Raw genomic sequence first — 11742 nt, forward strand, 5'->3', positions numbered from 1 at the left:
CCCTTCTCTTTGAAAAAGTAATCTTTCGAGGTGTTGTATAGAATGCGTAACCTCACCTATTTTGGCTATGCATAAGTTCCCTCGTTGCTCGGAATTGCAGGATATCCTTTTTTCTTTTGCAATCGGTGTATCGGGGGTTTCCTTCGGTCCGTGGGATCCATTTCGCCTCCCCAGGACTTCATTGTTGTGCTTCTGTGGAAGGGGTTAGATGGTTCCGTGCCTGCTTGCTCGACCTCAATTCGTTTCCTTCCGCCTCCCAGTCTCAACCAAGGCCATTTATTTCAAGATCCTTGCCTTCACCAACGTGGCTTGCAGCAGCCAACTCCCTTAGAAAACGCTTAACCTACATCTAACAGCCTTTAGGGCCCCATCCTTCTGGTCCCAGAACAAGAGCTCATTCCCTTGCCGCTTTTCTTGAGCTGTTTAGAAAGAGAAAAGCGGAAAGTTGTATGAATGTAGTTTGTAAGAAAATATAGCAGCCTCTCGCACAAAAAGCTTTGCCCAGGAGATAATGCAGTTTAGAGCTAAAAAGCACTTATGTCCCTTAAAGAGGCTCCTTTTTGGTACCCATAGCATAGAACCTGAAGCAACCTGGATAACCTGTCCCTTAGTGTCATATCACGATTTACATAATCAGTAGTCATGAGCCATCCAATGGCAGAATAAGATTTGCATTCTATAGAGCCTACCGCAGTCAATTACGTTCTCCGTCGTTTGCACTTTTAAGGCTGCAATGAATAACCACAATGTTTTTGCCTACTCAATGAAAACTAAATGAGTAACACCCATTGTGTGTTCCTATAGGCCTACATCCACCTCAATGGTAGTGACCAGTGTGAAGACAGCGAATTTTAATATTTTCTAAATGTCTGTTTGTCAGGAATGTAGGATAAAATTAACACACTTTTAAGAAGAACACTTAGACCCAACCCCCAAACCTAATCTTGATTTCAGAATCTTCAGGTATTTTTGACTTGGAAACAAAGAAAGCAAGAAGAGCATTTTTTTTGCTAGTGCAGGTTTAATTCATGATGCATATTTTTCATCAGGCAAAATGGCATCTCCTTTTATATAGGATCCTGTAAGTTGAGGAGGCAGCATTAATTTGTAGTGCTCGTGGATCTTTGTTGTTGATTTTCATATTCACATGCATTATATTTGAGAGGTGACAATTTTTTGTGTTTTAGTTTTGTTTTAAGTGGTAATTTTCTATAACATACAGAGCACATTGTTAACCTTACGAAAAGAAGTTAGTCAGTGTGCTATTAGTATACTTTTTTTTTTTTTTTTAAACTAAAAATAGGAAAGAATGCTTTTAGTTTACTTCTTATGTACTCCCTCAGAAATGGGCTTTATGTACTTCTCATATATACTTAAAATGACATTTAAGGATACTTGACTTATCTTACATAAAAGTCTAAATATATTTGACTTACTTGTGCTCCTAGAATCGTGTTTTCTATTGTTAACGTATGAGAGGCACTAGACACATCTCTGTACAAATTTCCAAGAAACACAGTGAGAAGGAAAAAGACCACAGATACTAACATGTGTAATCTAACACGATCATCTGGACATGAAACATAACAACCTGTTTTACGTTATGGAAGTGTCTATGAACGTGTGGCCAATGAAGAGTTAATAATTACAGTCAAGTGTTGGGGTGTTTGACTCGACTTTCGATCTATGTTGTGATTATCATCTTTGAAATCCACTTCATAGTCTTTTTTTCAGCTTGTGTTGTTCAAAATGGTTGTTTCTTTATTTTTTAAATGACAACCTTAACAACCAGCATTAGTGTTTTAAAAAAATGGCATGAAGCTAGAATAAAATTCTTTTGTGTACAATCAGAACCCGCTCTATTCTTTGATGTTTGTCTACTGTGCATCACTATTTATAATCACAACAAGTCCAGAGTATTTAATTAGTAAACTAGTAGTATACTATATAAGTTGCATTTTTTATTAGACTTGCAGTACAAACTACAAACATAGACATGTACTATTTGTGTACTAACAGTTTGCTACTGTTTTTACATTAAGTATACTTACAGACGGTATAACTTATTCATATATCTAGAAAGTGGCCAATTTTAGTCCCAGGCGTTTTTGTGAAAACAGGACACGTTTACAAGAGTACTACTAGGACACCTGATCTTTGTATACGTTGCTCACATAAAGTATACTTAAAAATTACTTGATAGTATTGACCTTGAACTTCACTTAAGTAATAACTTAATAAATATAAACGTGAAGTAAGACTAGCTCTCTGGTACTGGAAAGCAGCTGTATGCCGAGTGGTAAGGAAAGTGTGCCTCAAACTTATGTCTTTCAGAGAAATTTTTTGTGTTGTTTCCTGGTCCATGAATCCGTCAAAGGCGAGTTTCAGCAGGACGGCAGCCAGAGTCATTGTGAAAAAATAGTTTTAAATGAGGCTAATCTGTACATGGACATTCACTTATAACATCTTGCAGTGCCTGTCTGGAAGTAAACCTAATGCATTAGAATTTCGCTTCAGGATTTCCAGTGTGGTTGGATGCATGTGATGCCAAAACGAGTTAATGGAAGTAGGCCCGATGGAAGGATAGTGCAAAGATATAGACCTATGCCATAACCACTCCCACAGCTGTTAAATAAACACCATTTATTCATATTCTATTTAGTCATCTTTAAAATACAAGGAAGCACACAGTTTCTCTTTTGTCCTGTTGGGATTTTTAAACATTCTTGACAATAGCTTGGACCATGTCCCCTTCATCTGTCAGTTGTGGTGCAGGATTCATCGCCCCGGAGACCTCTCTTGTCTTGCTGTTGGTGAGTACACGTTCCGTATGTCCATTTCTGACAGTACATTCCTTACTGTAACTTAAGAAATTGTAACGGGTTTGAATAAGAGAATGATTTTTTGTGGAAAACGTGTTAGGGACTCTATTGGAAAAGCTGCTGTGGCATTGAAATAGAACAATGATGATATGTTATGTTTGTAATTTCGTGAGAAGCCTTGCAAAACTTTCATTGAAGTGTCTTTCCTACTGAAATTTTAGCTACTGCTGCTACAGTTGTTGTTTTTTTTTTTTTTTTTTTTTGCTATGCGATACCATGAAAATTCTTATTAGTTAAATAATTGACTTTTTCCATCTCTGATATTAATACCAGGGCATTACGAATTTAACTGAAAACAATTGCCCTCGAAGTAGTTGCAGACGTCATTTCTTTAAGGGTTGCCAGGGCTCCTGGTTGAATCATTAACTTTTGGGAGTCTTCACTGTCCATGAACTATCATAGTCGTGCGTGCACCACATTAAACTCGAAATGGGATTGATAACCAAACTCAACTGTTCGGTCAACCCGAAAACTCAGAGTTTTCACATGTCCAGGGTCAACCAGTGGTGGAAATTGAGTTTACTAAGAAATTGAGTGACCTTTGTGTGTGCTTTAAAAGGGGTTCATAGCTGCCCCCCAATTTCAAATTTTTTTTTTTCCATTTCTCTTTGGAGTGTTACAAGCTTTGTGTGAATATAAAGAAGGATCGGTTTGAAGTTGCACAGACTAAAAAGTCTCAAATCCAAAGAGAGATCCTTTGATAAAATTGGTAAGCACTCGTCCACGAGCCAAGGGAGTTGCTAGGGCCAATTTTAGGGGATCTACAGCCCGCTATAAAATTACCACCTAGCGCCCCCTAAATTTTGAGGATTACATAAACTGTACACAAATGTGTGGCCCCCCGGTCCCCTTTTAAATTTGCATATGGAAAAAACGGCATTGCGGCACAGGATTTATCGGCTTCCTCCCCGTCTTTCCCTCTGCGTTCTTCAATCACGACCTCAGTGGCACAGAGCGAGAAACAGAGGACAAGGTGTGTTTTTATCGATCCATTTTTCTAATATCATATGTGCAGTTCTGGTAATAAATGCAGTGTACAAAATATCATGAGGGAGGCAATATGGTTGCCACATTTGGAAGAAATAAATTTTTTTTTTTTTTTTTTTTACCTGCGTTTACACTCTCGTCAGCCCACAGCCTGTTTCCCTTTTCCCCCAGGAAAAATGAAGCAGATATAAAAAACACATACTGTATAAAACGATTGGGGCCCATTTTCATTTTAATATATATATATCTATATCTATAATATATCTATATATCATATATAGTATCTATAGATAATATATTTATATATATATATACCCTCATTGGGGGCTAAGACTCCCTAAAATAAAAAACTTGGAATCGCCCCTGGTACACAGCCACCCACGAAATGGCTTGGTGTCCGTATCACGTTGCACGCCCCCGTAATCTCTAACGTCAGCATGTGGGAAGATGTTGCCTAACGCTGCCCAGATGTTCACAGCGCAAGAAATAAATGCGCTGCTTCTGATCATTGCCCGTAATCGGCTTTCAAAACTGGTGGGACGAAGCGGGGTGCCAGCCCGGGGTCATCTCATGTTGGTGTTGTCCGGCGAACCACAAGGGACCTCCTTGCGTAAGATCCAACTGCCACAATGTTCTCGAAGCCGCCCAGCCTTCTGGCTCCTTCAAGCTGGCTGCAGCTCACTCTAGACCACGCTCGCTACCACCGTCCAGGCTGCGGTGTGTTGACGTTGTTTCATTGAGAAAGTGAAAACTTTGTTTTTTTTTTTTTTTGTCGCTTCCCAAGGAAAACACGACTAGGAAATCAATGTTTATATCACGTTTATAATGGGATTTATGGTTTTTTCTCGTCGCTCCGGCCGGATAAGGCATCACAATATTTCTGTTTGGATTTTTGGTTTTTTCTCAGCACTGCATATTTTCATATTACCTGGAAATGACCATGAAAATTATATATATATATATATTATATATATATATATATATATATATATATTATATATATATATATATATTGTATATATTATACAGTACGAGGTCAAAAAAGTTTGGGAAACATTACTTATTTTTAATCTGTTTTTGAGAAGTAATTTTCTTTCTGCTCCATCAAGCCTGCCTCAAAATGAATTATATGTTGATTAAGTAACCATTCTGATATATTTTTTTAAGTTTTTGGTTTTTTGTTTTGAATCTCTTATGCTCAACAGGGGTGAAAAAATGAATTATATGTTGCAAAGCTGAATTTTTAGGATCATTATCACAGGATCCTTTTTCCTAATATGATGATCATTAATCAAAGTTTGGAAACAGTTCTGCCGCTTAATATTTTTCATAACATTTGTTGATACTTTTTTAGGATACTTTGATGAATAAAAACAAAAAAAAGAAGCTATGTTTTTAAAATCTAAATATTTTTGTAATAACAATATACACTACTGGTCGTTACATTTGGGGTCAGTAATTTTTTTCTTTCTTTTTTTTTTTAAATAAAATCAAATACTTTAAATTATTCAGCAAGGATGTGTTAAATTGATAAAAAGTGATAGTAAAGAAAATATATTATTTAGAATATATATTATTAGAATTTTTTTTTTTTTTTTGAATAAATGCAGTTCTTTTTAAACCTTTTATTCATCAAATATATTAGACAGCAGAACTGTTTCCAACACTCATAATAAATCAGAAAATTAGAATGATTTCTAAATGATCATGTGATAGACTGGATGTTACATGTGACACTGAAGGCTGGAGTAATGATGCTGAAAATTCAGCTTTAGCTGGATGCCTTTTTCCATATAAGGGATTAACTGCAGGTCATAAATTATTACTTCTAGTGGGCCTTTTTGGACTTTCTGCGCGAGAGCGCCCTCCAGCTTTGAGTATGAATGAAACATACGCTGCATGTGCATCGTCTCGTTTTGGATATGAATAAATCTGATTTAAAAGAAAAAGTGATTTAAAATGCATATGATTGACAGATAAATCATGGTTGATCTATCTATTTACTTATACTACTGTGTGCCATGGTAATATCGACGGTATGACCCATTTCAGGAGCTGACTAAATTACGATTTAAAATCAGAGTATAGCTCACATTCACTAAAATATTGAAAGGCTTTGTAGATTCAAAACGTTGAACCTCCTCATTGAAACGGGCCCTGATGGCGTAAGATGGCGCTGGTAAAATATTTTGGTCACCTTGTGCGTGAGGTAAAGGTCATTTAGCCCGAACTTCATGAACTGTTCAGGAGATTAGGCAAATACTACGAAAATCTCTAAACAACTACCACCTCCAAAAAAAAAAAAAAAAAAAAAACGAGAATTTAAAAGAAAATAATAGCCAAACACACAAGACAGGAGAATACACACCTGTATTTACCTCATGAACGCCATCTAAAGTTTGCTGCAGCAATTACAACGACCTAAAGGTTTCTTTGTAGGTTTCTCATGTTATTTATGACTTATATATTAGACATATTCATATATTTATTTCGATTTTTTTTACGTAAACAATGTTCTGTTGTACTTTGAGATGTATGAGGTAATTCTGTTTAAATGTTTTTGTTCTGCTTTTCAAAGGCTATTCAAACTTTGTGTTAACTACTATCCCTGCTGAAAAAACAGCTTAAACAAGCTTATGTTATTTCACAGTTTTGCTAACTTTTTCATTATTCTAAATAAAAAATGAGGAAAATAGTAAATAAGAATGAGAAAGTTTGATTTGCAGTATGGTTTATTCATTTAAATTAACAAACATAAATATTCCCAGATAAACGATTCATTTAAATCAAGGCACTGCCATTACACAGCAAACAAAATCAGAAGTTCTTTATTTTATGTTGATCAATATTAAATTTGTCATGAGCCATGCTGCATACCACCTGAGGGCACTGTATAACAGATAAAGAACCACTCGTTAACTTTATTTAATTCATTTTATTAAAAGAAAGTACTCATCTTTCGTTTTTATAAAATATTATTTAAATTTCCTTGGAGATTGGGAAAGAATATTTCTCCATCAGTACTACACGCACAACACCGAGATGTTTAACAATTAACAGGACAGAGATATGCATTGTACCATGACCAGCTGGATGTAGCTAAACACTCACAGATAATGATGTTTGATAGGCAGCTGTAAATGACCTATGGCTCGTTTAAACACTAGTTTTGTGTAAGACTCGGGTGTGAGAGCAAGTTTATAAAATGTGAAATTCGTGAAATGCTATCTTTATGAAACAAAGTATGTTTTCTTCTCTTTGGGACTGTATGCTCAATCAGCGTAACAGCTTATGAGTCTTTCTGCTTCTCTGACTCCTGTGAGATACGCTCCATGGGTCGTGGTGTAGAAGTTCACATGTGTAGCTTCACCAGCAAACAACACCTGAAGGTGCTTCAAAAACAAAGAGAAATAAAAACATTTTGGTATTACCTTCATTACTGCTTTAATTTGTAAAATGCTGTCTTTTTCACTATTTCAGTGTTGCTATTGTTAAAACTAAAATAATGTTTTTTTGGTTTACTGAAAAAAATAAATAAATAAAATATAAAACTTAAAAGAAAAACTTAAATTAAAATTTAGAAACATCGCCTTGGCAGCAAACTTCTATAAAATCGGTTGAAGTACTAAAATTACTAAAGCTAAAATTTAAATAATAAAAAAATAGAATATATACAAATATAAAAGAAAATAATTAAATATTTAAAAATAAATATATGTAATGTATATACAGGTGCATCTTAAAAAAAAATTATATTTTTTTTTACTTTTTTCAAAGAGTGAAACTTTCATATATTCTAGATTCATTACATGTAAAGTAAAACATTTCAAAAGTTTTGTTTTAATTTTGATGATTAGAGCTTACAGCTCATAAAAGTCAAAAATCCAGTATCTCAGAATATTAGAATATTTACATTTGAGTTTCATTAAATGACTACAGTATAAATTCCAGATATCTATTGTTCTTTGAAACCACAATAATAGGGAAGACTGCTGACTTGGCAATGGTCCAGAAGATGATCACTGACACTCTCTCACAGAAGGTCATTACTGAAAGGGGTGGCTGTTCATAGAGTGCTGTATCAAAGCATATTAAGTGCAAAGTTGACTAGAAGGAAGAAAATTAGTAGGAAAAGTTGCAATAGCAACAGGGATGACCGCGAGCTTGAGAATACTGTCAAGCAAAGCCCATTCAAACACTTGGGAGAGCTTCACAAGGAGTGGACTGAAGCTGGAGTCAGTGCATCAAGAGTCACCACGCTCAGACGTCTTCAGGAAAAGGACTACCAAGCCACTTCTAAAACATAAACAATGTCAGAAGCATCTTACCTTGGCAAAGGAGAAAAAGAACTGGACTGTTGCTCAGTAGTCCAGTCCTTTTTTCAGATTAAAGTAATTTTGCATTTCACTTGGAAATCAAGGTCTAGAGTCTAGAGGAAGAGTGGAGAGGCAAAGAATCCAAGCTGCTTGAAGTCCAGTGTGAAGTTTCCGAAGTCAGTGATGATTTGGGGTGACGTGACATCTGCTGGGGTTGGTCCATTGTGTTTTATCAAGTCCAAAGTCAATGCAGCTGTCTACCAGGAGATTTTGGAGCAGTTCATGCTTCCATCTGCTGACAAGCTTTATGGAGATGCTGATTTCCTTTTCCAGCTGGACTTAGCACCTGCCCACAGTGCCAAAACCACTTCCAAGTGGTTTGCTGACCATGATATTACTGTGCTTGATTGGCCAGAGCCAACATGTCTGACCTAAACCCCATATGGAATCTATGGGATATTTTCAAGAGAAAGATGAGAAACAGTCGTTCCAACCATACAGATGAGCTATAGGCCGCTATTAAAGAAACCTGTGCTTCAATAGTGCCTCAGCAGTGCCACAGGCTGATCGCTTCCATGCCACACCTCACTGATGCTGTCATTTGTGCTTAAGGAGCCCTGACCAAGTATTGAGTGCATAAATGAACATACTTTAAAGAGCTTGAGCTTTTCTGTTTTGCACATCCTTTTTGTTTTTTGATTGATTCTAATATTTTGAGATACTGGATTTTTGACTTTCATGAGCTGTAAGCTGTAATCATCAAAATTAAAACAAACAAACAAACAAACAAACAAACAAAAAAAAAAAGTTTGACATTTTTACTTTACATGTAATGAATCTAGAAAATATGAAAGTTTCACTTTTTGAAATTGGTAAAAAAAAAAAAAAAAAAAAAAATTTTCAAGATATTCACATTTTTTTTTAGATGCACCTGTTATAAAAACAATCAAACACTTGTACAAGTTATTATGAGGTTACCTTCCTCCCTCTGGATTCATCTTTAGGAGGAAGAGGTGATGCTAATGCCTTGTGTGCTTTCACTCCATCAACACCATCAGGAATAAATGTGTAGGAGCCACGGACGTGAGAATCAGAACCCCATCTGGAGATCAGCGTCTTTGAGACCTCTGGCACTGACCAGCCTGTGAAAGACCTGAGCAACCTTTAAAAAGAGTTGGTCAGCATTTTGAGATTATTACTGCCATTTGCTGATAACCATACATTTTGCAACACGTTCCAAACTCTACCAACAAATTATAAAGGTCCCAGCCTTCTTAGAATAGGTTCATACAACATTTGAATAGTTTACAGTTGAACGTCATCTATCAGAACACTGACCAAATGATTCAAGATGTTGAAGGAGAGAATCTGCTTCTCACTGTTCTCTCCTAAACTGACCATAGTGGTTTGATAATATTTGTATCAGTTCAGATTTTGAAGTTCATCTTGTTGCTCCAACTCTCCATGTTTTATGATCATAACATCTTTTTGAACATCTTTTTCACATTTTGGCATTGGTGTCTGTGATTAAATGTCTAGCAATTGCAACTCTTTCAAGGATTTTGACTGTGTGAAGTTCTGTGTGGTTGGTTTTTGTAGGAAAAGGTTCTTCAAGTAGAATATGGAAATTTGCTGTTACTTTGCATCAGTAGTCCTGTGTTGTCTGAAAACAATCTTCTTAGTGTTCGACAGTCCCTATTATTCACTTTTGGTTTTCACCCACTTTTCTATTTTATTTATTCCAAGCAAAAAATAATGACTATGAAACATTTTACCATGGCTGTCATTCATAGTCATTCACTGCAACATTAGTTTGTATACCAAAATTCGGATCACAGTGCAGACCCCAAAAACACAAATTAAATTGTTATTTTTTTAACCAATATTTAACCATGGTAAAATGATTATATGTCAAATATTTAATCATTTATGTTACTATACCTTACACAGATATCTCCTATTTCACTGTCCTGAAGTTTCTCCATATACAGTGCTTCTCTACCTGTGATCCAGCCACACAGAGCCGTGGGATGACGGGCCACTGTATCAAAACCAGTGATCTTCTTGAACCACGTCTTCTTCCAGGCTTCTTCTTCAGACAGAGACTCATAAACATCTTTATCTTCAGGCCCCTCTTTCCATAACACCTGCACCCCGGCACAGTCATCTGGCCAAAAACTCTTCTCAAAAAACAAGAATATTTTGTCTACTATGCCAAAGCTGAGATTCTCAATCGCAGACAGCTTTGTTGGTGGTAAGGGTGGTTCAAACATGGTTGAGGCTTTGTCTTTGAGAACCCCCAGAGAAACGGTGACAATCACATGGTCTGCCTCAAAGCTCTGTCCATTTTCACAAATGACCTGAACAGGATACCTTTGGTCTTCACAATGGCCTTTTTTGGCCAAATCCCATCGGATGCTCTTGACAGGTGCATTACACTGGATGGTTCCTGAAGGTAGATCTTTCAGGAGAACATCTAAGATTGCTCGATAGCCACCGGGTCCCAAAGTGTTAAAAAATCCTCCCTCTAAAGCAGTGTAATAGCTAATCTGAGATGCAGACACCTCATAGAGGCTAGAGCAAGCCTCGTCTGTGCATTCAGTCCTTTTGCACCATTCAAAAACTTGTTGGCCATCTTCTGTAGCTGCTAGAGGAGATTCACCAAAGGCATCATCCAGATAAGCACCAAGACTTAGTTTCCTGTGCTTGTGCTTGAGTTCATTATCAAAAGCTTTGTCTGTGAGCTTGCTGAAGTGCGAACACACCTGATCTACAACTGTTTTGGAGACCTGCTTCCCATCTTCTTTGAAAAAGTAATCTTGAGGTGTGACAGAACGGGGCTGACACATGTTTTTGGATGCAGAAGGTCCCTCGCATAGCAGGTTCTTCTTCTTCGCAATTTTGTACAGGGGGTTTCCTTTCTGTCCGTGGATCCAGTTCGCTCCAACTTCAATTATGTTCTCTGTGAAGGGTTTAATGGTGTGCACTCGACCTCCAATTCTTTCCTTCGCCTCAAGAACCAGGACATTTTCAAATCCTGCCTTCACCAACGTGGCTGCAGCGGCCAACCCTGCAAAACCTGAACCTACAATTACAACTTTAGCATCTTCTGGTCCAGAACAAGAGCTCATTCTTGCTGCTTTGTTGAGCTGTTTAGAGAGAGAATAGCTGAAAATTTATTAATGTATAACAAATAGCAACTTTTAACCGAGAGAACAGGTGATAAGAGAATAGTGAACTCTGCACTAGTGCACCAGTGCTTCCCTCATGCACCGGTGCTGGGAAACCTTTAAAACCTGACCTTTGTAGTCCATACAATATATAATTATTTACATAATCATGCAGATGATGCAATGTCCATCCAATGGCAGATGAAGATTCAAACACTATAGTACGCAGCATTACGTTCTCTCCTTTGCACTTTGAAGGCTGCACAATAAAATCATCTATCTGAACCTACATGAACGAACACGTTTTATACAGCTGCCTCGACAGTAATGACTGTGTGCACACAGCGACATTAATGTGAAGTTCAAAATAAATGTCTGTGTAGGGGG

General features: G+C 36.8%; 1 protein-coding gene across 1 annotated transcript; it reads right to left on the minus strand.

Moving 5' to 3' along the window:
* Positions 1-6789: 6789 nt before the first annotated feature.
* LOC122138521 (spermine oxidase-like) lies at positions 6790-11460 on the minus strand. Its single transcript, XM_042731780.1, has 3 exons — positions 10127-11460; positions 9164-9347; positions 6790-7261 (listed from the first exon to the last, which is right to left on the minus strand). The coding sequence occupies exons 1-3, from the start codon at positions 11314-11316 to the stop codon at positions 7142-7144; spliced, it is 1494 nt and encodes a 497-aa protein (XP_042587714.1). The 5' UTR covers positions 11317-11460; the 3' UTR covers positions 6790-7141.
* Positions 11461-11742: the final 282 nt, after the last annotated feature.

Source organism: Cyprinus carpio, chromosome B9 (genome assembly GCF_018340385.1).
Source record: "Cyprinus carpio isolate SPL01 chromosome B9, ASM1834038v1, whole genome shotgun sequence".
NCBI classification, from domain to species: Eukaryota; Metazoa; Chordata; class Actinopteri; order Cypriniformes; family Cyprinidae; genus Cyprinus; species Cyprinus carpio.

Excerpts from the sequence above, each read along its gene's own strand:
- LOC122138521 (XM_042731780.1), bottom strand. The coding sequence starts at position 11,316 with ATGAGCTCTTGTTCTGGACCAGAAGATGCTAAAGTTGTAATTGTAGGT. Across the intron at positions 9,348-10,126 it reads ATAGGAGATATCTGTGTAAG|GTTGCTCAGGTCTTTCACAG; the intron begins GTATAGTAACAT and ends CTCTTTTTAAAG. Across the intron at positions 7,262-9,163 it reads ATGAATCCAGAGGGAGGAAG|CACCTTCAGGTGTTGTTTGC; the intron begins GTAACCTCATAA and ends TTGTTTTTGAAG.